The following is a 27,332-nucleotide window of genomic DNA, read 5'->3' on the forward strand; positions in this document are numbered from 1 at the left end:
GGCTGGCTTCAGGGCGCTCTGTGGGCACCGTGCCAGCCCAGTGTCACAGGGCAAGTCGCCGGGATGCAAGGGGGGGGCGGAGGGGGCGAGGTAAGGGACACGCCCATTAGCTCCCATTGGCCAGGATCTACGGGGACGTCATGGCACTGGCTTGGGGAGCGATGGGGGCGGCAGAGGCAGCGGGGCCACTCGCTAGGCTGGGAACAAAAGCGCTCGGGGAGCAGCAGCCGGGCCAGACTTCGGGACAGCGGGTCCAGCTCCCCCCTCCCCGGGATCCGACAGACTGAGACCTCCCCTGCCTCTCTGGGGACCGCGGACGCAGAGAAGCAACCTCTGGGTGCGGACACGGGCGGGGCTGGAGGAGCGGGGCTGGAGCGGGGATGCCCCGGCAGGGATGGGGAGCGGGGCTCGCGGGGGGCTGGTGGGGGGATGCCCGGGCGGGGCAGGGGGGAGCGGGGCTGGAGGGGGGATGCCTGGGCAGGGATGGGAGGGAGCGGGTCTGGTGGGGAGCTGCCTGGGCAGGGATGGGGGGAGCGGGGCTCGCAGGAGGTGGAGGTGTAGGGGGATGCGCAGGCTAGGTTGGGGGGAGCGAGTCAGGCGCGGGGGGGTGGGGGGGCTGTTCCGGCTGGGGTGAAAAGGTCGGGGCTGGAGGGGGGATGCCCGAGCGGGGATGTGGGGAGGAGGGTTCACGGAGTTTAGAGCGGGGTGCCCGGCTGGGATAAGAGGATCAGGTCTGTCAGGAGGCTGGAGGGGGGATGCTCGAGCGGGGCTGGGGGGAGCACGGCTCTCGGGGGATTGGAGGGGGGTGCCCAGGCTAGGTTGCGGGGAGCGGGTCTGGCGGGGTGTGTGTGCTCCGGCTGGGGTGAGAGGATCGGCGCTGGAGGGAGGATGGGGGAGCGAGGCTGGAGGGGGGATGCTCGGGTGGGGGTGGGAGAGCGGGGCCGGGGTTGCCCCGGCTGGGATGAGAGGATGGGGGCTGGCAGGGGGTGCCCGGGTTGAGATGGGGGCGGGGTTTTCAGGGGATTCTCCTAAGGCATGAGCCACGCCCCCCTCTCCTCCCGCTGGTGGGGCTGGCGCTGGGTGCCAGGGGACGTGGTGGATGCCTATGCGAACCTACGTGCATTCCTGCACACAAGCCCCGGGCTTGGGCTGTTGCAACGCCTGGGCTGGGCTGGGCTAGTAGGAGCGAGCGGGGCTCGTTGCTGCAGCACTGGGAAGCGGGGAGCGCGCAGTGATGCACAGGGCATGGGGGGGTGGGGGGGGGAGACAGGGCTACAGACAGAGGGGATGGAATCTGAGCCAGTTATAGCCCTGGGATCCAGCCCAGTGCCCAAATTCTGCGCTGCATCCAAATTAAGCTACATCCCTGGGCCTAGACTAAAGTGCCCTGACCCCATGTCCATAGCCTGGTCAGTTTCCTAACCCCATGGCTAGGGAGTGAGGGGCAGCAGCAATGACCCCTGATTGCTGGCTAGGAAGGGGTCGGTTTGGGCTTGTTCTAAACTGCAAGGGAAATAAGCGATACAATATATTAATGACATGGGAATGATTGGGATGCAGGGCCTTTCCCCTGCAGGGGACACCAGCAAATCCAGCCCCTCACTGGGCCTTTGCCCTCTAAGCTAGTGGTTCTCAAACTTTTTTCACCTGAGGACCCCTAACAAATTTCAAATGGAGGTGCGGACCCCTTTGGAAATCTCAGACATAGTCCGTGGATCCCGGGGACCACGCTTGGAAACCACTGATCTAGGCCACCAGTTCAAATGCCCAGACTAATGAGGCCAGCCATCAACAAATATCTCAGAACAGCAAGATCTCAACACTGTAACTAGCCTCACAAAGATGTTTATTTGTGGTAGCCCCTAGGAGCCCCAGTCATGGACCAGAGCCCCACTGTAAGAACATAAGAGCTGCTATATACTAGGTGAGACCATGCTCTGTCTTGCTCAGTATCCTGTCTGTAGCAGTGGTCCGTACCAGAGCTTCGGAGGTGGGGGTGTAGAGAACAGGCCAATTATAGTGTGATTCATCCCTGTCTTCCACTCCAGGCTTCTGTTAGTCAGAGGCTTAGGGTCTCCCCAAGCGTGGGGCTACATCCCTGACCATCTTGGCTAATCCATTGATGGACCATGAATGTATCCAGTTCTTTTTTGAACCCCATTATAATTTTGCCATGCCATGGCACTGAATTCCACAGATTAGTTGTGTTGTCTGAAAAAGTACTTCCTCTTGCTTGCATTAAACCTGCTGCCTATTAATTTAATCAGGTGACCCCTGCTTTTTAGTATTGTGTGAAAGTGTCAGTAACACTTCACTAGTCACTTTTTCCACACCATTCATTATTTTATAGACCTTAGTCATCTCTTTTCTAAGGTGAACAGCCCTAATCTTTTTAATCTCTCCTTGTTTGAAGCTATTCCGTACCCTTGATCATCTTTGTTGCCCTTCTCTGAACCTTTTCCAGTTCCACAATATCCTTTCTGAGATGAGGCAACCGAACTGGACATGGTATTCAAGGTGCGGGTGCACCATGGATTTATAGAAGGCATTATAATATTTTCTTTCTTATTTCCTATCCCTTTTCTAATAGTTCCTAGTAGACTGTTAGTCTTTTTGACTGCTGCTGCACATTGAGCAGAAGTTTTCAGACAACTATCCACGGTGGCTCCAAGATCTCTTTCTTGGGTGGTGAGCTAGGTAAGCTTTCTTGAGCTAGACACTATACAAACAAAAAGATGTCCCTGCCCCAAAGAGCTTCCAATCTAGCCGTGGAGCCCCAGTGTTGGTGTATTAAAGATTTCTGGGGTGGGGTGAGGTGGGAAATAGACTGTATGAACCTGCCCCCCACCCCAATTTCCTTTGATAACCTCAAAAATTGTTTAAATAGAAAGAATTTTGCAAATCAAATTTACATGGAGCTCTGTGTGGTTTCCATAGATTGATAGATTTTAAGGCAAGGTGGCACCTTTCATTCCTCTCAGCGCAGACACTGAAAAGCTATCTGTCAATTTCCACTTCTGATTATAGAATCAATTTCTAGTCCATTTCACCCTCGGGGTCTCATGTCCCAGCTCAGTGCTGCAATGTCTGATTGCAAATTGCTCAAGGCCAGAAACGGATTTTGCTTTGCTTTGGTTTGAAATAAAAATGATCCCCACTGGAATTTTTAAAATTCCCAACTCCTTTCAGTTGGTCTCAGGTTTTGTAAACCTGGGAAAGTCTCAATGTTTAGAGCCAAATTTGACTTTACAGCAAACTCTCTAAAATCAGAATGGACAAAATCCTAAACTGTTTTGTACAGTATTGCTGTGCATTGTTAAACTCATGCCATGTTCCACCCCAGAGGTGGCTGCATTTCAGCACTGGGTGGGGGAATCCCTATATAAATAGCTGATGCGATCCCAGCCTGCGACTGTGCACTGGGCGAAAGATCCCTGTTTAAATAGCCCCTGTGCCCCACCCCAGAGGTGGCCGCATTTCAGTGCAGAGTGAGCAATCCCTGTGCAACATCACAATTAATAATACCTAGCTCTTATATAGCACTTTTCATCTTTAGTTCTCAAAGCACTTTACAAAGGAGGTCAGTATCATTAGTTGTGTTTTGCAGATGGGGAAACTGAGGTACGGGGAGGTAAATGACTTGCCCAAAGTTACACAGCAGGCCAGTGACTGAGCTGGGAATAGATGAACTCAAGAGTCTTGGCTCCCAGCCACTCCTTCTCGATCCATGAGACCCCACACCCTTCCCAGAGCTAGGAATAGAACGCAGGAGTCCTGACTGATCAGTAGTTACCTGCCTCCTGCCTATATGTCCTGGAGAAAAATTCAATAACAGGCTTGTGTGACTTTTCCAAAACTGGATGTGGGGGCAGTGGGGAACTGGAACTCTGGGTGCCCTGTACTTTGCATCTGGATTGTATTCCTGACTCTGGGAGGAGAGTCAGTTCTAATGATTAGAGCAGTGGGGGAAGCTAGGAATCCGGACTCCTGGGTTCATCCATTGCCAGTTCCTCCTCTCTGCTCCATGCCTCGTGCTCTGTGGGTGTCCCCGAGCTGAGGGAACAAATAAGTGGAGGGTCACAGGGTGAGGTGGGGTGTGCATGTGCATCTCAAATTCTCTGGCCCCCAGCACGTTTCAAACGTGCTCCTGCCAGATGGGACTAGGTGACTCAGAGGAGTGGCACCGCCTTTTGTCTGACCACAGCTGCGTCTCCCAGTGCGGAGGAAAGGTGCTGACTCAGCAGCCTCTGGGAACATGCTCTGTCCGGGGGTGCTCCGAGTCGGGGGGCCGCAGTAGAGAGAGCCACCCCTCCCTACAAAGCCACCAAGCTACCCATAGCAGTGGGTCTCTGGTGTAACCCCTCTGGTGGTAGAAGGGAACTCGGTCTCTGGCCTGTTAGTCCTTAGCCTCTGTTGAAGAGAGATGGTGAGGACATGGGAGACTGGGAGTCAGGACTCCTGGGTTCTACTCCTGGCTCTAGAAGAAAGATAGTGGGGCCTGGGAGGCAGAACTTCTGGGTTCTGTTCCCATTCTCTGGAAGGGGAGTGGGGACTAGTGGTTAGAGCTGGGCACTAGGATTCTGGGTTCTAGTGCAAATCTGGGAGGGAAATGGGGTCTAGTGGTTAGAACACAGGGAAACTGGGAGTCAGGACTCCTGGGTTTTATCCCCAGCTGTGGCAGAGGATCTAGTAGCTTAGAATAGGGGGAGCTGGAAGCCCGGAGTCTTGGGTTCTGGCCCTGGAAGGGGGTGTTGTCTAGTGGTTAGAGCAGGGGGAGGGTCTGGGAGTAGGACTCATGGTTCTCTCCTGAGCTATAGGAGGAGAGTGGTCTCTTGTGATCAGAGCTGGGTGTCAGGATTCCTGAGTTTTGTCCCTGGCTCTGGGAGGGCAGCGTGAATGCTTCACACGGAGGGGTTGGTCAACTAGGGGAGTCAGTGAGCTAAGGGTTAACAAGGCTTGCTTCCAGGGCAGTGGCCAGCCAGCCAGGGGCACCCAGATGGGCTACACTGGCCGCTCTGCACGTAGCCTCATGCTCACGGATTAGCAGTGTCTGTAGCCTGGGGCACAACGGCTAAGAGCAGCTGGCAGCTGTCCATGCTGCCTCTTCTGCAGGCCCCCAGGGGGTCAGCCCCAGAGCTGTCCGGGGGAGGAGGGCTATAGGGCAGTGTGGAGCGGAATGGGGTATCTGAGTTTAGAAGGTGCTGGAGGCAGGATGCCAGCCTCACTGTCCAGCCTTTTAAGGGCTACACAAAATCCGTTGGTTAGGGGGCTCTCCTGCACCCACACTACTTCAGAGGGCATGTAGTGATTAGAGTGGGGGAGCTGGGAGTCAGGACTCCTGGGTTCAATCCCCAGTTCTGGGCAGGGAATGGGAGTCAGGACTCCTTGATTTTTTTTGCTGGCTCTGGAGCAAAGTTTATTAGGCTGGTGACCCAGTGAGGATTTGTAAATAATCCTGGATAATTTAATATTATAGTTTGTGATATTTATTAACAGAACCCGGGAATCCTGACTCCCAGCCCCCTGTTCTAACCACTAGCCCACCCTCCTGTACACTCTGGGATCACTCCAGGTCATTCCTTCACATGCTGGGTGTCTATGTCTCATTGGTGGGTTCAGGACATGTCCCCGGGCAGGGCTTTATGTGTCTCTGTGCTGCAAGCTCCCTGCCTTGAGCTCTTAGTGGTTCCCTCTCTGCAGAGCCCTCCATGGCTGAGATCGTGATGAAGAAGGGGCTCCCCCTGGCTGGCCGGACCCTGGGGGAGTTCCCAGTATCCCCTCTTCGCTTTGTGTCAGCATCAGGGGGCCGCCAGAGGAACCTGGACCGCATCAGGAGAGGAGCCAAGGTACAAATGGGTCTGGCCAGAAGATTAGAATCATAGCAATGTAGGGCTGGAAGGAGTTTTGAAGGGTCATTAAGTCCAGCCCCCTGTGCTGAGGCAGGGCCAGGTAAACCCAGAGCATCCCTGACAGGTGTTTGTCCAACCCGTTCTCAAAACTCTCCCATGACGAGGATTCCACAGCCTCCCCCGGTAGCCTGTTCCAGAGCTTAACTACCCTTAGAAAGTTTTTCCTAATATCTAACCTACATCTCCCTTGCTGCAGATTAAGCCCATGACTTCGTGTCCTGCCTCCTGTGGGCACAGAGAACAATTGATGCCCGTGCTCTTTATAACAGCCCTTTACATATTTAAAGTCTGTTATCATGTCTGATTCTCTGACGGGAGTGTGGGTATTGCGAATGGGAAACAGAGCCTTTCCCCTCTAGGGGGTGCCAGCTCCAGTCTGGCCCCAGGATGGGAGGACTCGATGACCCAAGGGGGCTAGGAATGGGGCCTGGGGCCTTTCCTCTCTAGGGGACACTGTCGATCTGGTTTAGGGTGGGAGGACAGGCTGGCTTGTGGGGGGAGGAGACTGGGACATGAGGTACCAGACAGTATCCCAGCCCCCACCCATAGAGGAGTGATGTTTCTCCCCTTTTCCAGACTTGCAGCTTTGACTGGACCATTATGCCTGGTGTTATCCCAAAATCCTTTGCCAGTCCCAGACCTGCTCACTCAGGGTGCTGGTCTCCTGTGCTGGGGCAAGGCACTGGCTCTCTGCTGTGGACATCACAGCTGGACCATGTCCTGTCCCTCTTCCTGGTCCGCTCCATGGGCCCCTGGCGCTTGTACCATCAGAACTCTCCTGCAGTGGGCAGGCTGACAGCTGAAGACATGCAAAAGGCCAGAGATGCCAAGGTGCCACCCATCCGGCCCTACAGACATATGGTAAGGGGGTGGGGTCTAGTGGTTAGGGCAGGGGTCTGGGAATCAGGGTGCCTGGGCTCTATTCTCAATTCAGGGAGATGAGGAGTGTCGTGGTTAGAACAGGGAGTCAGGACTCTTGGGTTCTATCCTCAGCTGCGGGAGGAGAGTGGGGTCTAGTGAGATAGAGCAGGGGGGCTGGGAGACAGGACTCCTGGGTTTTATTTCTGTCTGTGACCCGGCAGTGTGTAGGAGTACACAGGGCTTTCTGCTCCCATACTGCCATGGGGTGAGACAGGCGCTGTCTGGGAGAGTCACCCCCACTCTGTTTTGCAGCTCAGTGACAAATCCTGTGAGCGGAAGGTCCCCGCGACTCGGCTCGGCAGGCTGGCCAACTTTGGGGGTAAGAAGCATCCAGCACATGCCCTGATAAGGGAAGGTCTTCCCTGCACAAGGGCCCCAGCTGACCCAGGGGACGGGACACGGGGCATTTCCCCTCTAGGGGGTCCCAGTTTCAATCTTCATTGTCAGAGGGGCCCAGCATTGAATAGGTCATGGCAGCTGAGTTGGCGGGGGATGGGTCCCTGTGGGGTCAGGAGAGGCAGGTCAGCAGGGGGCACTGTGTTGTGTATAGCACTAGCCCTGCTGCATCTGGTCTGGACGGACACACACAGAGGCTGGCGGTCTAGCCTCCAGGGCAGCAGGAGACAGTAGGTCAGGAAGAAAAGTGTTCCCAGGAGCCGTGTCAGCATCTCCATGGGGCTTAAGGGGTGACTTGTTGGATGCTTTGTCAGGTGGGTGGCTCTGGAGGTCAGTGTGGGGGCGGCTTGCAGAGCAGTGAAGTAGGGCTGATTGGCCTGGTCAGTTATTCCTCCACTCTGTCCCCTAGGCTTAGCTGTGAGCGTCGGGATCGGGGTCCTGGTGGAAGCTGCCAAGAAATCCTTCCGGACAGAAACGGTTGTGAAAGGTGAGTGAAGGACACTGGTGGCAGCCCACTCACTCACACACTTGGATAGGCACAATCAGAATCTCCCTCGCACTCTCAGACACACTGGTGGTCAGGTATGGACACAATCAGAATCCTTCTCTCACATTCAGACATGGTCCCAGTCAGGTACAGACATAACTGAAATCCCTCTTGCACCCTCAGACACTCCTGTGGTCAGGTGCAGACACAATTGGAATCCTCCTGCACATGAATCCTCTCATTCACATGTACATGTGGACACACATGCTCTTGTGAATACACCTGGGGCCCTTTTACACTAACGCACCCCCAACAGTAGCAGTATTGGAAGCTGCCCTGGGGGCAGGGGCTCAATGCACAAGTAATCACGCTTGGGCACCTGCATACGTAGAATCTCACACTCCCTGGCTCACATGCACACTTAAAATCTTGCACTATTGGACACCCATTTCCATGGTGCACTGAGGCTGCCTGGAGACCCCTGCCCTGTGTGTGCGCAATGGGAGTGGGGTGCATCTTTCCTGTGACCTCATTGTCTCCTGTGGGGATTGGGGGAAGAAAAGCATGTCACAACCCAAAGGCTTGAACCTGTGGCTTGGGCTGGAGGGCAGGGTGCCAGCTGGGCCAATGGCCGGTGTGATTCTAGTGCCAAGGCTGGGATCAGATGGCAGGGGATTTGGACGTGGCAGCCAGGCAGGGCGGGGCCCCTTGCCAGCAGGGCTTTTCCGGTGATGTGGGGGGCAGTGGGAGTACTAGCGCTGGGTGGGTCATTGGCAGGTTGGAAAGGATTCGTGGTGGCGGGGTGGGGGGGTGAACAAATCATTTTGTTTGGGCTTCAGAGCCTCTGGAAACGATTTGTCACTGTTAATGGAAGGACGTGTTAGATCAAAAAGTTGTTTCATGGTGCAAAATTGCAACATTTTGTTTCAGAGCTGGCCCAGCCGGCCCCTGCGATTTCTCCCAAATTGTGCTGCAAGATTGAAAAATGTCTAAATGAAAAAAGTGGCAAAATCCACAAGCCTTTGGGAGAGGTTTGGGGGTCATGGAATTGCTGTTTGTCAGTGAAGTAACGGGTGGGGTGAAAAGGGTCACCCAGCTCCAGTGAGCAACACCCCCTTTTCTCCCCCAGAAGGGGGTCCTTGGCTGCCAGATCTGTGATACTGTGGTTGACAGGCAGGGATCTGTGCTGTTGAGGGGGGTCTCCCCAGAGGATATCGGGGGGGTTAGCTCTGACCTGACCACTCCTTTGTTCTCCCCCCACCCCCAGGTGAGCCATCACGCTCGAGCTCAGGTGCCCTCCTGTCTGAAGCCAATGCAGAGCGGATCGTCCGGACCCTGTGCAAGGTGCGGGGCGCGGCCCTGAAACTTGGCCAGATGCTGAGCATCCAAGGTGAGGAGACGGGAGGATTGGGGGGTGGGGGCTGCCAACACCCCCAAATCCAGGGCGGGATTGTTCCCTACAGTCTATTTGCAAGGGCTCCCTAGCACTGAACTCCACTGCCTCCCCCAGGTGTGGGGCTTGCTGCGGGGACAGTTCCTTAGCCAGACCCCACTTCGCTCTGCCCCACTGCTCCTTCCCTGCAGCCTGGCATCCCCAATGTCATATCCCCCCCAACACAGCCTCTGATGCTCTCCTCTGCTTTGTACCCCCCAGACGACGCCCTTATTAACCCTGCGCTCCAGAAGATCTTTGAGAGGGTCAGGCACAGCGCTGACTTCATGCCCACTAAGCAAATGATGGTGAGTGGGGTGTGGGAGGGACAGACTCGGAAGGGGGGAGGACTGGGGGGTCATGGGAAGGTGGGGGGGCCAAACCTGAGGTGTGGGGGTGCAAGGGGTGGGGATGGTTGGCACTGACCCTGCTGTTCTCCCTTCTCCATGCAGGGGGTGCTGAACAGCGAGCTGGGCCCAGACTGGCGCAGGCGGCTGGCCTGGTTTGAGGAGCGCCCCTTCGCTGCTGCTTCCATTGGGCAGGTGCATCTGGCGCAGCTGCTGGATGGGCGCAATGTGGCCATGAAGATCCAGGTATCAGCAGGATGGAGGCGAGCCCAGATCCCCCCTGCAGGCAGCCTCCATCTTGGCAAGCAAACCCGAACTCCCAGCAAGCAGAGCAACGGCCATGTGGAGGCTGGTCTTCCTGGGGCACTGGTGGCAGCCATGTTAGAGGCCTCTTCCCCCGGAGCACTGGGCGAAGGTGGCCATGTTGGAGGCCGGTCCCCCGGGGCACTGGTAGCCATGTTAGAAGCTGGTTTCCCGGGGCACTGGGTGGCGGTGATTTCACCCCATCCAACTGGCCACCATGTCCCAGTCTGGCCCTCTGTGGCTGGTGCCTGTTTGCCCAAGAGGCTGATGGGAAAGGTCTTGGCATCTGTGTGATTGGACTGAAGGAGCTTCCTGTACCTGCCCGCCAGTGGTTGCATTTAACCTCCTGCTCTGGCTCCTTTGAGCACCTCGATGCCCCCCCCCCCACCCGTGCCCCCTTTGGTTCATGACATCTGTGCCATGGGCAGGCCCCATGGCTGCTGGGTCTGACGCCATTTCCCTTTCCCCCAGTACCCAGGCATCGCCCAGAGCATCAACAGTGACGTCCGGAACCTCATCTCCCTCCTGAGTCTGAGCAACGCGCTGCCTGAAGGTACCAGGTCCCAGGCCCAAGGGCCCACATTCCCCCCCGGTGCTATCACGCCTTGCTCCCTCCTGGTCCCAAGAGTGCCCAAGCCCTCCTAGGCCTTCCCCCAAGAATCGGGCTCCTGGTCTCCTGGCCAAATCCCAACTCTTCTAATGACATTCTGCGAGCGTGGTGTGTGTGGGGAGGGGCCTGGGAGCCAGGACTCCTGGGTTCCATCCCCAGCTCTGGGGAGTGGGATCTAGTGGGTTAGAGCAACAGGGGCTGGGAGTCAGGACTCCTGGGTTTCAAGCTTGACCATATTTGGCTTTGGGCAAGTCCCCTCCCTGCTGGGTGCCTCAGTTTCCCTGTCTCTGGAAGGGGGATAGTGACAGAGGGTGTGACTCACTCTAGGCTCCCAGGTAGTGGGCTGAGCTGGGCGCTGGCACTGACATCCCTTCCTTGCCCACTTCCCCGCAGGGCTTTTCCCTGAACATGCCATCGAGGTGATGAGCCGTGAGCTGGCCTTGGAGTGCGACTACAAGCGGGAGGCTGCCTGTGCCACGAGATTTCAGTAAGTGCCCATGTCAGTGTCAGATCCACACTGGCACAGTCGCCCAGAAGATGGTACAGTCAGCCATTCTGGAACACTTGCCTTGGGGCTGGTGTTGTCAGCCACACTGGCACAATCACCTGGAGGAATGGTACAGTTGGCCACTCTGGCACAGTCACCTGGTAGGTATGGTACAGTCGGGCACTCTGGCACAGTTGCCTGGGAGATGGTACACATTGGTCCAACTGCCTGGTAGAGGAATGGTACAGGTGGCCGCTCTGGCACAGTCACCTGGTAGGTATGGTACAGTTGGGCACTCTGGCACAGTTGCCTGGGAGATGGTACACATTGGTCCAACTGCCTGGTAGAGGAATGGTACAGTTGGCCGCTCTGGCACAGTCACCATGGGGATGGTGCAGGCGAGCACTCAGGCACAGTCCCCCACTGTGTGTGTGTGTGTGTGTGTGTGTGTTGGGGGGACGGGGTTAGACTGGTACAGAGCCTACACCGACACAGCCTCTCTTGTTACATTCCCTCCACAGGCAGCTGTTGCAGGAGGACCCGGTGTTCTATGTGCCGTCGGTGATTAGCGAGCTGAGCACCCAGCGGGTGCTGACCACAGAGTTGGTGCCTGGCTTTCCCCTCGACCAGGCCCAGGGGCTGGACCAGGAGACACGCAACAGGGTGAGGGGGGGAAGACACTCGCACGCACACGGGATCCCATGCGCTGGGATGCATTCCTAGTCTCTCTCATGCCCCCTTGGGATCTCCCATTGGATGCCCTCTGCTCATGTCTGCCTCAGGATCCTGCACCCGCAGACCCCACTCCATGCCCGACCCTTCTCACCTTAACTCTGGGATGTGGAGCCAGTGCTGCTGCTACCGGAGCGGGGCGGTTCCCAGCCTGATCCTAGTGGGGGAGGGAACCTGTCATGGGAGGGGGCATGGCAGGACTGGGGGCCATTGTGTTCAGGCTGGGCTCTCTCACCCCCACAGATCTGCTCCAGTATCCTTGATCTGTGCGTGCGGGAGCTCTTCCACTATCGCTACATGCAGACTGACCCCAACTGGTCCAACTTCTTCTATGATCCACATAGCGGCAAGGTATGGACACCCCCAGTTGCCCTCCATATCAGAGCCAGCCAGCACCAACCCCTTTCCCTGAATGGGGGAACCCCCTATTGCCCCCCCCCCCATGTCAGAGCCAGCCAGCCAGCCGGGGTGGTTTGTGGGGGAGGGTGGGCTGATCCCTCCCCTGCCCCCACATCCCATCCCAGACCTGGGCTTCCCAGCTGATTCTGACCCGCTCTTCCCTCTGTTGGACACCAGGTGGCGCTGCTGGATTTTGGAGCCACCCGCAGCTTCGACAAGGCCTTTACCGATCAGTACATTGAGGTGAGACTACTACTACTGCTGCCGGCTTTGTCCAGCAGGGGGTGCTGCAGGGAGGAAGGCAGGAGCTCTGGCAGTGCAGGGAGTTCCTGGCTATTCCAGCCCTGGCCTCTCCCAGCAGAGGGCACTGTAGGAAGTGGGGCAGGAGTGTTTTGAGCCCTGTGCCCATCTCACATGGCCTCTGGGCTGCTCTGCTAATGATTCCAGATCATTAAGGCTGCGGCTGAGGGCGACCGGGCTGGGGTGCTGCAGGGATCCATCATGCTTCGGTTCCTCACAGGCTATGAGACTCAGGTGAGACTCTTGGGCCCCTCCCTGGACACAGCATGGGCCCAAGTGCCCAGATGTTTGGGGGCAGAACCCTGCTCCCCCAGCCATCTCCATGCCTCCAACCTCTGCCCAACTTCCCTGGCTCTCCTAACCAGTTCTCTGCACCCACCCATCTGCCTGTGTGCTCCCCTCGGTCACCTCTGTGCCCCTGGGTCCTGCCCACCTCCCTATACCTCTGCATCCTCTGTCCCCCGCTGCTACCTGACCCCATCCTGACCCAGGCCCTGCTCACTTCCTCAGTCCCCTCTATGCCCCTTGCCCTGTACTCTAACCCACCCCCATGCCTGCTTCGCTCCCCTCCACTATGTTTCCCTTCAGTCCCTGCCCACCCCCTCAGCTCTCTCAGTACCCCTCAGGTGCTCTCACACCACCCTGGCCCCCCATGTTCCCAGCCTACCCCCCCATGCCCCTCCTGCCCCCAGGCATGCTGCCCTGGGCCTGTCCTATGCTCCTCTCCACCAGGCAATGAAGGATGCCCACGTAGACGCCGTGATGATCCTGGGCGAGGCCTTTGCTGCCGACAGCCCCTTCGACTTCGGGGCCCAGAACACGACGCACCGGATACACGCCCTCCTGCCCATCATGCTGCAACACCGCCTGATACCGCCCCCCGAAGAGACCTACTCCCTCCATCGCAAGATGGCCGGCTCCTTCCTCATCTGTGCCCGGCTTGGTGCCCGCATCCCCTGCCGGCCCATCTTCCGCCAGGCCTACGCCCGCTACTGGGGCCGGGAGGGCTGAGACTGCAGAGTGCGGGTGGCGTCCTGGTAGGGTGGGGGGCCCAGCAGACATTTCGGTGTGTGGCACCCACAGGGTGGTTCTGGGGTTTTAGGGATGCCATCGTGGAGAGTACATTGGGAGCCCTTGCACCACTGAATGATCGGAGTTTCAAGGGACCTTTCTGAGCTGGACTCAAGGGAATTTTGAGGGAGACTTCATGGAATGATGGGAATTTCAAGGGAGCCCTCAGGTTCTTGACAGTTTCAAGGGGGCTCTCAGGGACTGGAGAATTTCAAAGGGGCCCTCATAGAAGGGTGGGACTGGGAATTTCAAGGGCCCCTTATGGGTAGGTCTCAGGTGAGTTTTGAGGGAGCCCTCATGGAATGAGAGGAGTTTCAAGGGATCCTTACTGAGAAGTCTTATATGAGTTTTGAGGGAGCCCTTACAGGATGATGAGATTTTTGAGGAAACCCTTAAGAAAGGGAACACCAAGCAGAGGGAGCTGGGGAGGAGGTGATTGGGTAATTGTCATAGACTTTAGGAAAGCTGGGGGGGCTCCCTTTTCCCACCATGGTCATGCTGATGAATTCTATACAAGCCTGTCCCCCACTGTAAACGCCATGGGCCTGCCCTCCCTCCATCTCTGCACCCAGCTGGGATCCCCCACCCAGAAACTGAACCAGGCCCTGTGGCTCTGTGGGGAACCCTCCACTTCATGCTGGCATCAAAGGAGGAGCAAAGGAGTTGATGTCATGACCCTCCCACAGCAGGGGAGCGACCCCATCTGTCTCCCAGTCTGCATGTATCTCCCCGGCCAGTGTAGCCCATGTACATTGTGGTGTGTGCCTGTCTTCCCCTAGGGGCAGCACCAGGCATTACAGCCCATGCTCACTACAGCGTGCACATGCGTGTCCTCGCCTAGGGCCTGAGCCAGGCATTGTAGCCCATGCACTTTACTGTATGGATATCTTCCTCGAGGGGCAGCACCAGGCTGTATGTTTGTGATGTGTGCATTTCCAAGTAAGGGCTGAGACAGGCTTTGCAGCCCATGCACATTGCTGTATGGATATCTCCCCCTAGGGGGAGAGCCAAGCACTGCAGCCCATGTGCATTGCAGTATGTGTATGTCTCCCCCTAGGGGCCGAGCCAGGCATTGTAGCGCTGGCACATTGCAGTGTGTGTCTCCCCCTAGGTGTAACTCTAGGTAATGCAGCACATGTGCATTGCAGTCAGGGTGTCTTCCCAAAGAGGCAACTCTGAGGATTGTATCCAAATGCAGCAACCACCATATCCCCAATAAAAAGAATGAAATGCTGAACTGGTGTGTGTGTGTGTGTGGCAAAGCCATTGGGGGGAGGGGGGAAATGTATGGGACATTACAATGGTGTCAAGAAAAGCTCTTGCCCAACAGCCAGTGTGAGTGGCTCTGTGAACTAGTTAAAGGCATGTCTCCCCCTGACAAACGGGGAGGGAACATTAGAGCCTTGAGTTCAAGGATGCACTTTGGCTATTACAGGGCCTTTTCTAATAGCCAAGTCTGGGAGATATAGGTTGGGCAGGCTCTTCTGCTCTGCTACCAATTGCTGCATGGGCTGAGCTGTAGGTGGAGCGACCCCTGCTGGCCGAAGATGAATAGCAGAAGGTAGTCCATTCCAAGCATAGGGGAGAGGAATCAGACTTGTGCCCCAAAGATGGGCAGTGGATCTATCCTGAGGGCAAGATGGTTTAGGCAACAGCGATTCCCAAATGATGGGTCAGGACCCCAAAGACGACTGCAAACCCATTTTAATGGGGTCACCAGGGCCAGGACAGCATAGAGTTGCTGGGACGAAGCTGAAGCCCAAGCTCTACCCCCACCTGGGGTTGTGGGGCTCTGGCTCTGCCCCCTCCCCCAGGGTCATGTAGTAATTGTGTTGCCAGAGCTGCTGGGCTAGGGTATGGAGCTGAAGGGCTACATCTGTATGTTGCACTACTTCCGGTTGGCCTGGGGGGAGTGTTTCAGCCCCTTCCATTCATGCACCTTTGTTCCTGGTGGCAGGAGAAGGGGATGGAGCACGGGGGGTGCAAGGAATAAGTTCCCAATCCCTCCCCTCAGCCACATGGGGAGGATGAAGGACAGGGCTCCAAGGGGGAGAAGGTTAAGAATCTGCACTTCTACCATTTGACCACTAAGTGGCACCCTCATCCCTCTGGCTGATTCACCCAGTGCTGAGATGCAGCCGCCTCTGGGGTGGGGTGCAGGGGCTGTTTATACCAGGATCTCTCATCTGGTGCTGAGATGCAGCCACCTCTGGGGTGGGGTGGGGAATTGTTTAACAATGCTGCCCAAAATCTTAGAAGAATCCTGTATCTCACGGGAATGGCCGGGGGCATTTAGGGAGGCAGCATGGAGTGTCCCTGAATTAGCATTTGCCCCAGACACATGACATACAAGATCATTGATGATAAGAGGTGGCCAGGAGCTGAATTTCACTTTGAGGCAGGGCCCTGGAGGGTTAAAGGACTGTATAGCTCCCAGTACAGCCGAGGGCTCTGAACCCCAGGGCTCTGGCTGCGAGGATCTCCTCTTCTAGGAAGTCCTGTGGGAGGCATTGGGAAGAAACCCTTTGTCTAGCAGAGACACCCCTCTCTTAGGCGGAGCCGCGCCCACTCCAGTGACCTGCATTTAAGAGCAAAGTGCTGAGCGATAGACGTGACTGACCATTTGGAAAGGAGGACTCATGGAAAGCCAGGGCATCTATTCATCCACACATCCATTGCTGTCCACTTCCCCTCTCCATCCATCCCCCCACTCATCTACCTATTGGTCTGTATCCAAACCAGCTGGCCAGACACATACCCCCAGCCAGCCATTCCCCGCCCCCCTCCCACACCCACCTCTCTCTCTCTCTCTCACTCTGACTGGGACAAGGTTCTTTCCAACACGCCCTGACTCTCAGTGCAGGGCTGAGGTTTGTGGCATAGGCCAGGATTCCTGGAAACCAATTCCCTTTGGGATGGGCTCATCACGCACTTTCCCCGCCCTGCCCCAGTGTATCACCAGGAAGTGGGGAGCTCACACGTACACACACACGCACACACCCTCCGCGCTGCCCTTGGCCCTGACACGCCACCAAAACTGAAAGTTCTCTCCCCTGCACCCCTGGGACCCGCCCTGCAGGCCAGTGAACTGCCTGGCTGCTTTCTGGAGATAAGGTGTGGGAAGGATCCCCAGCCTGGGCCTCCCCAGTAACTGGGGCACATCCCAGAGACATGGGGGGGAGGGGGGCAACCTCCACTGTGCAGGGTCAGAGCTGCAGGTGCCAGGGCAGGGGAGCCAAAAGTCACTACCTGCTTAGTGCCCACTGCAGGCTGGTGTACAACAGGGGTGTGTGAGCCCCTCTGTGGGGGGGAGGTTTGCACACATCCTGGGCTTGGGGAGGGGCTCTTCAATCATGATTCAGGGTGGTGGGATTTCGGTCCAGATGTTATTCTCAGAATGACTCCCAGCCCCCATCCACCTGTCCTAACCACTAGACCCCACTCCCCTCCCAGAGCTGAGGCTAGAACTCAGGAGTCCCCTTTACTCAGCAGGCCCCACGCCCCTCCCAGCACTGGGGATAGAACCCAGGAGTCCTGACACTCAGCCTGCCTGCTTTAACCCAGCAGACCCCACTCCTCTCCCAGTGCTGGGGATAGAACCCAGGAGTCCTAGTTCCTTCTGGGGTGTGTCCCTTCCCCCCTCAGCACAGTAGTGTTTATCTTTAACCATTGTGAAGCACTATCTCTGAGCTTAATTGCCCCTCTAAACATGGGAGGGGGCAGAGCTTGCTTCCTTTGCCCGGATCTCTGACCCCACCCCCAGATAAGGGGAAGGGACTGTGAGAAGAGGATTGATGGGAATGGGGATATAACGATTAATCCTGGAGTTCTTGCAGGGGTCAAAGCCAATGCAGGAGGGTGGGGCAGGATGGGAGTGGGGGCTGGTGGGTTAGAGCTGGGGTTGCTGGGAGCCAGGACTCCTGGGCTCTATCCCCAGCTCTGGGAGGGAAGGGGGGTCTAGTGGGTGAAAGTGAGGGGGGGCTGGGAGTCAGGACCCCTGGGTTCTTGCCACAGCTGTGACAGGGGGCTGGGAGTCAGAACCCCTGGGTTCTCGACCCAGCTCTGAGAGGGGAGTGGGGGCTGGGGGGTTAGAACCAGGAGGCAATGGACTGAGCTAATCTATTGACATTTAGCCCCTAGATGGGGTCCTTCCAGGGCAGGCCAAATTTGGCCTTTGACTCCTCCAGAGTGGGCTGTTGGGGCAGCCCCTCCTTGCTGTGGGGGTGGAGGGCTGGGTTGTGGCTGGCTGTACTTTGAATCCCGAGGTGCTTATCAAATATTTACAGCCAGGCTAATCATTAACCTGCTTGTGCTTTATGGGCCTGGCCTCCTGGTGAAAAGATAGCCCAGCCCCGCCTGGCCCATCAGTCCCTCCAGCTCTGGCAGGGTCCAGGCTGGCAAGGGTACAGCGAAGGGGAGACAGACAGACAGACAGACAGACCGACCAACCCTAGGGAGATGCCAAGGTAAGACCCTTTCCAAGTTTTCTTTCAATCTATCTAGTACCCCACTCCATTTCTCTGAACCCTGCCACTGATCTTTTAACCCCTTTGTCTCCAGAAAGAAAAGGAGTACTTGTGGCACCTTAGAGACTAACCAATTTATTCGAGCATAAGCTTCCGTGAGCTACAGCTCACTTCATCGGATGCATACTGTGGAAAATACAGAAGATGTTTTTAGTCTCTAAGGTGCCACAAGTACTCCTTTTCTTTTTGCGAATATAGACTAACACGGCTGTTACTCTGAAATTTGTCTCCAGACAGGCTGATGTACCTGCGGGGCAGGCCCATGTCTTTTCCCCGACCCCCTTGGAGGGACTCAGGGGCCATCTCCATGGCACCCTGCAAGGTGTCCCTGAATGCTTTATCTGGCATGGAGATGCAGGCACCTATGGGGTTGGGCGCAGGGGCTGTTTACTACAGGGGGCCCCTTACCCAGCCGTGAGATGCAGCTGCCTCTGCGGTAGGGTGCAGGGGCTGCTCATACAAAGATCCCTTGCCTGGTGCTGAGATGCAGCCACCTCTAGGGTGGGACATGGCTGCTGTTTAACAGCACACAGCAACACACAACTGCATAACAGTTTGGGATGGGCAGTGAAGGGGAATCTGGTCTCTCATTGACATGGCATGGGGGATAGAGGAAGGTCGGATGGAATCAGCCCAGCTGGGATGTGTCCATCAGGAAGTCCTAGTGCAAAGTAGCTTGGGATCTCGACAAGCCCCACAGGCTTCAGAACACTTGGCCTTGTGATGTCATTGCAACCCCCAGTGGCACAGCAGTAGGGAGGGACAGAGCCCCAAGCTGGAGTCAGGACTCTCCCAGGTGTCTGAACAGGAAGTAGATATGGCTTTTCAGTCTGTCATTCTGGGAGTCAGGACTCCTGGGTTCTGCCTTGAATTTGAGAGAAGGGGGGTCTAGGGGCTGTTGGGAATCAAGACTCCTTGGTTCTGGCCCTAGCTCTGGGAGGGGAGTGGGGTCTAGTGGTTAGAGCAGGCAGGCTGGGAGTCAGGACTCCTAGGCTCTATCCCCAGCTCTTGGAGGGGAATCTAGTGGGGGGCTGCTGAATGTCAAAATTCCTGGGTTCTGCTGCCCCCATGTGAATTAATTTGCCTTTCCAGAATCTCTGTGTTTCTTCCTCTATTTCCCTACCCAGCCTGGCCCATGTTCCTATTTGCCTCTGTGTCCCCTCCCTGGTGCTGGGTCCTGTCCCGACCATCGCCCCAGGGTGCGGGATCCAGGCATAGTTTATGAAGGAGAAAGGTCTGGTTTATTTCTTTGCTCCTTTCCACACTTCTGGCCTGGGAGTTATTGGTTCATGGGGGAATAGGGCTAAACCACTCACCCACTGGGAGCTCCTCATGGAAGGAGCATGGAAGCCCCCCACACCTCTCCCTACAGCACAGCACCCCCTAGTGCCACACTGGGGCACTGACTGTGATGGAAAGCGCCCCCCCCCCCCGGCTGCCTGCAGCACCAGGAGCTTTTACTATCTTGATCCCTACTGAGATCCAATGAGGTCATTTGGGGTCTGGTCCAAGGAATGAAATCCTTAATACTTTTTTAGAGCCCCCCCCCCCCCCGTACATTTCCTTGAAACTCTGGACCTTTAGGCATCCAGGCCACAATCTGTCAGAGACCTTGGGTCCCACCGGATCAGAGTCCTTTTATTATGGCTCCTTATCAAGGAGCCTTCTTTAACCGCACTTGGCACCCTGGATGCCAAGGGGTGAAGTTCAGCTCCCAGCCCGGGGGCTGCATGCAGTGCAGCTCGTAAAGCAAGCAGGCTTCATTGCTTTATTGCCCCTCATGCCTTATCGCCGCAGCTTCCTTATTGCCGGGGAGCTGGGCTAACGATCCCATGGATGGTGAACTTGTGACTCTGTGCCAGTTTCCGGGTGGCTCAGTAGGGGGATCTCTCCTCTCCCTGCCAATGCCCGAGTTCAGCACTAGAGGGCGCTTTGCGGCAGTGAATGTGGGCGGGGGGGGGAGGCTCTGAGGGGGCGTTCTCCCCTTGCAGCCAGTGCTGCCCTCAATGTCCCAATGCCATGCTAGGGGTGGCTGTACTGCAGTGAATGGGTTGGAGGGCCATTAGGGGGCGCTCTCCCCTCACAGTCAGTACTGATTGTCATTTGGGTAGCTCCAGTCTGCATCCTTTATTCATTTTTCAGCAAATCTGCTTCTCTTCCTGTCCTAAACGTTTGTGTAGCATTGTTAAACAGCCCCTGCACTCCACTCCAGCGATGGCTGCATCTCAGCGCCGGGTGAGGGATCCCAGTATAATCAGCCTTTGCATCCCACTGCAGAAGCGGCTATATCTCAGCACCGTACAAGGGCTCCCTGAATAAACAATTTCCATTTAGCTGGTGTTACAACTTTCATATTTCTGACCAGAAGTTTGAAACCACCAAAGAAAAGACTGCCCTACTGTGAACCAGTCCCTGGGTTTGTACTGAGTCCAGTGCTTGCTGGGACAGGATTCTGGAGTACTGTGTAGGTACATATGTAGTGCAGACATGATCAAGGGTTGTGGCTGTGTATCTCACTAGCAAGTCACAATGTCTTGATTTAAATTACTCCTAGTAATTTAGCCCAGAGATGGCTGCATCTCAGTGCTGAGGAGCACTCTCTGGTATGCTTTGGGATGCTCTAGAAATATTAGTATGATTTATTATTAGGCTAATATCAGAATGAGGGAGAAACAACCCAAGAAAGGAGAAAAGACAAAGCCGTATCTGCTCCTGTGTTTGGCACCTCACACATTAGGGGCAATTCCTGGCTGGTCCCAAGGCACTTCCATGATAAACATGAAGATAAATCAATAAATAATGCTAATAATTGGTACTGGGTTCCTTATTCCTTCAGGTGCCCAATTCAGGATCCCCTATCCCCAGCAGGTGACTACCTCCATCCCAACCTGAGTCCGGCACACAGCTCTCACCTCGTGCCAGCGATGGACTGTCCAAGCATCACCTAAAGAAACACTTCCCCTTGAACTCGGATCCCGGCATGCAGGAAGCCCCCATTGCACATGATCCCCTGGGGCTGGAAGTGACGACAGACACCGCCTCCTGCCTAGTGGGAGACTGCCCCCTGCTAGAAAGTGATGCCTAATGGATGTAACAGCAACTCCATGTGGAAGGTTTCATCCTGTTTCCAGTGGGGCTGCTGTTATTTTTGATAGGCTGTCAGGAGCGTCTCATGGAGCAGGGGGCAGGAGGGGGGGAACATCAGCTAGAGAGTATTTGTGGGGGGGGGTAGGAGATGCTGGGTTGAGCCCCAACCCCAGAGGGTGTATATCGGCTATGGCCTCTAGGTATTACTGTAATACTCAGAATAACATACACACCATAATGGGGACTGTAGCTGGGCGGTCACTGACTCCTGCCCTGAAGGGTTTTAAATCAGCCCTGGGAGAGGGCTGAGGCTGGGAGAGGGCTGCTGCTAGGGAAAGCAGCAAGCCTTGGCTAATTGGGGAAACAGCCACAGCTGTGGCCACACCCCAATCAGGGTCCAGCTGGCCTTTATAAGAGGGCAGTGGGCCAGGAGGACCTAGCCTCTCTCTAGGTGTTGAGAGGGAGGGGCCTGATTGCTAGGAGCTGAGCAAGGTACCTAAAGTGGAGCAGGGCTGGGGAAAGGCTAGAGGAGCTGGGGAGCTCCGGCCTGAGAAACCCCCAGGCTGAAGACCTAGGAAAAGGGTACTGGGGTTGCAGAGGGTAGCCCAAGGGTAGGCAGAAGCAGTAGGTCCAGACCCTCCTTGCTGATGATGAGTGGCAATTGTACTGCAGTCTGCCCCGGGGGCTAGATGGTGACTGGCAGTAGCCAAAGACTGAGGCGAGGTGCGGATAGAGTGTGGAGGTTCCCCATGTTCCTATGGGGGGGAGACCCAGATTTGTGGGGGTACTGCCAGGGGGCAGCATCCTGATGTGAAAGGGGTACCGGGGTCTGGGAGGGACTTGGGGGGGCCCAGCGGCAAGCGGAACACTGGCCTGCAGAGGGTGCTCTGGAGGCTGGAAATGCTAATTCCCTGGATGACCAGCAGGAGGCGCTGCAGGGGTGAGTCCCGCTCTGCCACAGGAACCCTGAGCTCAGTTGCAGCCTCCAGGTGCTACCATAATACTATTAATAATGCACACATAATAGAGCCCAATCTCAATCTGGGCCTCTAGATGCTACCATTCTGGCACTAACAATGTGCACTCTAGAAGGAGACCCTGGTCTGCGTTAGGACCTCCTGCTGTTACTGTAATACTGCTAATAATGTGCACCTCACAATGGCTTCTACATACAACTTTTATACTACTACTAATGGGGCCCCCGTTGCAGTTGGGGCCTCTAGGAGCTACCATAGTATCACTAATAGTGAGCGTGACATAATTTGTTCCCCTTCCACATGGTACTGTAATACTGCTAATAATGCACAAGCTTTAATGAGGCCCAATCTCAGTAATACACCTAACACAGGATGACAATAGCCAGTCCCACGCTGGGAGTCAAGCTGCTGGAGATTCAGAGCAGGGTCTGGCCAGCTCTCCCTTGTGTGTTGGTAGCCACTGGGGCAGTGGGTGAGCAAAGACAGCAGGGGAGCTAGGGAGCCGGTTTCCCACCTGCAGCAGGGCTGGAAGGCAGCTCTGGGACACAGGGGCTTTAAGAGCGGATGGGGGCAGGGCAGATAAGGAGCAGCCCCCCAAGACCCAGTGCACAGGCCTATGACCTATGAATTGACAGCCAGTCCTGCCGCGCCCTGGCTGTCAGTTCTGTAGGGCACAGGTATGTTCACCTCCATGACCTCGGCGTGGCAACCGGTGGGTGTGCCAGGGAGCGAGGGGTTACCTGGGGCTGGGGTGGGAGGGACAGGCGATGACTGGGTGGACAGGGAAGACCTGAGGAGGGGAAATAAACTGGATTCCCAGCAAAGAAGTGTGAGGCTCCTTATTGGCTCTACAATCTGTGCGGGGGGTTGGAGGGAGCTTTTCACCAGCGTCTTCCGGGCACCACAGGGTTAATGATATAGCAGGAGTCCTTGATACCAGACCCCTACCTCATAAGCTGCACACTCTGGGGGATGGGCAAGGGGAGGCAGGCTCTGAGACCCTGGGGGAGCTCATATGGGAACACTAGCATCAACCCACATCCCAGGACCACGACTACCCTCCTCAGCCTGGAACCCCTCCATCCTGAGGGCTGGTGCCAGGCTGAGGGGTGTGCCAGGAGCTATGGATCAGGCCAGGCTGGGGGAGTGTGTGCCAGGAAGTACAGGCGAACCTAGGCCTGGGAGGGGTGTGTGCCAGAAGGTCTAGGTCAGGCTGGGCCTGGGGTGGGGTGTGGGCCAGGAGGTCTGGGTCAAGCAAGGCTGGTGGGTGGGTGTGTGCGCCAGGAGGTCTGGGTCATGCCAGGCTGTGGGTGGTGGTGCCAGGAGGTACAGGTCAGGCTAGGCCTGGGGTGGGGGGTGCCAGGAGTCTGGGTCAGGCTGGGAGGGGGTGTGTGCCAGGAGGTCTGGGTCAGGCCAGGTGGGGGTGGGGGGTGCCAGGAGGTCTGGGTCGGGTCAGGCCAGGGGAGGGGGGAGGTGTCAGGAGGTCTGGGTCAGGCCAGGCTGGGAGGGGGTGCGTGCCAGGAGGCCTGGGTCAGGCCATGCAGTCTGGGTCAGGCCAGGCGGCAGGGGTGTGTGTGTGCCAGGAGGTCTGGGTCAGGCCAGGTACGGGACAGGCCAGGCTGCTGCATGGGGGTTTCCAGTCATGATAATCCTGTTCCCCCCTGCTTGTGAATAGAGTACAGTACACCGAGCCCTCCCTGCAGTAACCAATTGTATCCACCAGGAGGCGCGCTAAACCTGCTTTTGTCCAAGGTCTCACAAGATGTTATCAGCAGAACTGAGGTTAGAACTCCTGACTCTCAGGTGCCCCTTCTCCTGCTCTGACTCACTAGACCCCACTCCCCTCCCAGAGCTGGGAATAGAACCCAGGAGTCCTGCTATAAGCAGTGGGGAAGGCTCCCTCCCAGATGACACAAAGGGGACATGTGGCCCCTGCCCAGGCTGGAGTTTAGCTGCTCCCCCAAACCCGGCTGGTGCTCCCTGGGATAACAGGGTTTCCTGGCCAGCACCCCTCCCCATGGTCAGTGGAGGCTGTCTGGGCTAGGCCTGGGGAGGAGGCTATGAGCTCATGGGGTGTTGGCTGCTCTCTTCTGCCAGCTGCTCTGCAGTGAGCTCAGCGCTGGGCTATGACAGGCCATGGCCCGGGGGATGGGGGTGGGGAGGGGTTTCATATGATGAGAAGAAGGGGCTGGGGCTGCAGCTGCTCAGAGGCTAATACACGTGGCTTCCTCCTTTGGACTCCAGCCATGCTTGGGAGTGGGGCCAAGTGGGATAGAGCAGTGGCTCTCAATCTTTCCAGACTACTGTACCCCTTTCAGGAGTCTGATTTCTCTTGCGTACCCCAAGTTTCACCTGACTTCAAAACTATTTGCTTACAAACTCAGACGAAATACAAAAGTGTCCCAGCACGCTATTACTGAGAAATTGCTCACTCTCTCATTTGTACCATATCATTCTACAATAAATCCACTGGAATATAAATATTGTACTTACATTTCAGTGTGTAGTGTATAGAGCAGTATAAACAAGCCATCGTCTGTATGAAATTTTAGTTTACACTGACTTCGCTAGTGCTTTTTGTGTAGCCTGTTGTAAAACTAGGCAAATATCTAGGTGAGCTGATGTACTCCCTGGAAGACCTCTGTGTACCCCCCATGTACCCCTGGTTGAGAATCACTGGGTTAGAACAGGGGGCTGGTAGTCAGGACACTTGGGTTCTATTGCCAGCTCTGGAAGAGGAGTGTGGTCTAATGGTTAGAGCAGGGGGGCTGAGAGTCAGAGCTCCTGGGTTCTAGCCTCAGCTCTGGTGGAGGAGTGCAGTCTAAAGTTTGGGGAGGAGGCTGTGAGTTAGAAACTAGGATTGCCAACTCTCCAGGAATTAACAATTATGTCATGTGATGAAACCTCCAGGAACACGTCCAACCAAAATTGGCAACTCTAGTCAGGACTCTGGGGTTCTCTTGCTAGGCTCATATGAGCATGACCATGAAATGAACTGGGTGAGTAAAGATATTTGTGTAAGTGTTTGCAGCACCAGGGAGGATTTGATCTAGAAGAACATATGGTGGTATCTAGAGACCCTGACCAAGATCAGGGCCCCCATCAGGCCAGGCACCCCACAGCCAAGATTGGGGCCCCCATCGCGCCAGGCACTGTCCAGAAACACAATCTCTGCCATGAAGAGCTCATGGTCTAAGCAGACAAAGGCAGGATTATTCCACCCATTTTACCTCTGGGGAAATGGAGGCACAGTGTCTGACCCAAGGTCACAAAGGCAGTTTTTGGCAGAGGTGAGACTAGAACCCATCTTGTCTAGCTCCCAGTTGAACGCCATAACCACAAGCTCATCCCTTAATAGCCTGGGCATAGGGCTAATTGTTCCCACCCACTATCCTCTACTGGCACTGACCATAAAATAAAAGCTGTCCTGAGAGATCATCTGGAGCCAGGATTTTATGGAGGAATCAGCCATTCTGCTGGGCAAACATCCCAGCCTTGTTTACAAGGTGGTGACCAGCCAGATGGGCTATTTCAACAGCCGGGGAGAGGTGGCGGTAGAAGCAGGAGCAGAACCAGTGAAACAGCTGAGAAGGGGGTGGGTGCTGCAAGGGAGAAGGCTCTTGCACCATGCTCAGTGCTAATACCCCCCTCAGACCCCTGTGCATTCACTGTAGTGTTCCTGCACCCCGGGGCCCTTGATCTCCTTCTGCTCGCATAACAATGCTCTCCACTTTCTCCATCCACTGTGGCACAAGAGCCCCCTTCTCTGGAGCTACAGCACTCCATGCTGGGGGAGGAGGGCATGCAAGAGCTTCTTTCTCTGCAGCCCCCACCCTCACTTTCTCTGGGGTCTGGATTATTTAACCCCAAGAGCGAGGAGCTGTGAGTTTGGGGCTCTGCCAGCCTCATGATAAGGGTTAGGGCTGGGTTAGGTTCCCAGAGAGGAAGCACATTAGCATGTTACATGAGTAGGGGAACATTCGCTGTTCAAGCAGGGAAGTTTCCCAGTTTTCAGAGCTCATTAGGGAGTCTAGACTCCTGGGTTCTGCCCCCAGCTCTGGAAGGGGAGGAGTCAGGACTCCTGAGTTCTATTCCCAGGTCAGGGAGAACACTGCTCACCCCCTGCTGAATGCACACGGCCTGCAGGAGCCTAGCTTCTGAGCAGATGTTGTAGGTGTCTGCCTAAGACCCTATTGTCTGAATCTCACTCCTTAGCCATTTTCTAATTAGATGGAGTCTTCCGTCTCCCCCCTGAGCTGGTACTTTCCCCCACAAGTGGGGGCGTTAACTCCAAAGTCAAAGCCAAATCCTAACACACTCAGTTCCGTGCTGCCCCCCTTCAATTGGACACAAGGTCATCCCTCACTTCCTGTCTCAAACCGATGCTGCATGCAGCAGCCCCCTATCCTGAGGTGGCTGAATCTCAGCACCGGAAAAGAGATCCCCGCATAAATCACTCCCGCGCTCTACCACGGAGGCCGCTATGTCTCAGCATTAGGTGGGGGCCCCCGTGTAAACAGCCCCCCACATCCCACCCCAAAAGTGGCTGCAGCTCCTCACTGGGGGAGGGAATCCCGGGATAGCCACAGTGCCCCACCCCCGCAGCGGGGATCCCTTTATAAAAGCCTCACCCCCGAGGTGGGTGTATCTCAGCCTCGGCAAAAGTCAGCTGGATCCTTGAGGGGGCGGCTGAGGGGAATGACAGGGCATGAGAACCGCAAACGTTTTTTGCAATCCCCGAGGGGTCAGTGAGAAGCACAAACACGGAGTGGAACAACTGGAGCGCTCTGAACTCAGGGTCAAGCCTGAATTCTTTGGCTGGTTGGAATGTTAGCCCCCCATGCCCAGGCCAGGAGGGTGCATGGCTGGGCAGGGTTTGAGGAATCGCTGCCATGATCCTCTCCCTGCGAGTCCTTGCTTTTTGTTGCCTCCTTCCCCAGCTCTGCCATAAGTTACAGTTTTCCTTTGCTTGGAAGCCCAGACAGCAAACTTTTAATAGTGGAAAAAATGAGGCACTGGCCCCTTAAGGGGAATCTGCAGACTCTCTCCTCCTGTTCTCCCTTATTTGGGAGGACAACTGGGCTGATTTTGTTCTGGTTTCTTGGCTTGGGTTCTCAGAGGCATTTTTAGCCATCGGTATTTAATCCCCGAGCAGACCAATGGCATCCCCCATTCCCACAGTCGGCTGGAGGGGCCCACCAGGACAAAGGCTGGTGCAATGAGATCTCTTTGCAGTAGGGCTTTGCAAAGAGCATTGCTTGCAAAGCTAGCCCTTTAGTGTGGTTAGAGACATGGATATGGGTGGGCTGGATCAGACCCATGGGCCCACCCAGCCCAGTATCCTGTCT

The 27,332-nt window shown here is 56.0% G+C and overlaps 1 protein-coding gene and 1 long non-coding RNA gene across 3 annotated transcripts; both read left to right on the forward strand.

Annotated features, from left to right (window-relative positions):
• Positions 1 to 134: 134 nt before the first annotated feature.
• Positions 135 to 14,631, forward strand: LOC102943961 (atypical kinase COQ8A, mitochondrial). Of its 2 annotated transcripts, XM_037905569.2 has the most exons (16): positions 135 to 337; positions 2,591 to 2,697; positions 5,701 to 5,846; positions 6,486 to 6,770; positions 7,083 to 7,149; positions 7,636 to 7,713; positions 8,981 to 9,103; positions 9,368 to 9,453; positions 9,598 to 9,738; positions 10,267 to 10,348; positions 10,799 to 10,892; positions 11,414 to 11,555; positions 11,868 to 11,975; positions 12,201 to 12,266; positions 12,471 to 12,557; positions 13,056 to 14,631. In XM_037905569.2, exons 3-16 carry the CDS (start codon positions 5,709 to 5,711, stop codon positions 13,332 to 13,334), a joined length of 1,776 nt encoding a protein of 591 aa, XP_037761497.1. In that variant the 5' UTR covers positions 135 to 337; positions 2,591 to 2,697; positions 5,701 to 5,708; the 3' UTR covers positions 13,335 to 14,631. The 2 variants fall into 2 exon arrangements, with proteins under 2 accessions (XP_037761497.1, XP_037761496.1); XM_037905568.2 differs by lacking the exon at positions 2,591 to 2,697 and having other exon boundaries at positions 149 to 337.
• A 2,778-nt stretch (positions 14,632 to 17,409) lies between these two features.
• On the forward strand, positions 17,410 to 22,808 carry LOC119566787. Its single transcript, XR_005226139.2, has 2 exons — positions 17,410 to 17,860; positions 20,757 to 22,808. It is a non-coding gene; the product is annotated as an uncharacterized LOC119566787 (long non-coding RNA).
• Positions 22,809 to 27,332: the final 4,524 nt, after the last annotated feature.

This window comes from Chelonia mydas, chromosome 7, assembly GCF_015237465.2.
Source record: "Chelonia mydas isolate rCheMyd1 chromosome 7, rCheMyd1.pri.v2, whole genome shotgun sequence".
Taxonomy (NCBI): Eukaryota; Metazoa; Chordata; order Testudines; family Cheloniidae; genus Chelonia; species Chelonia mydas.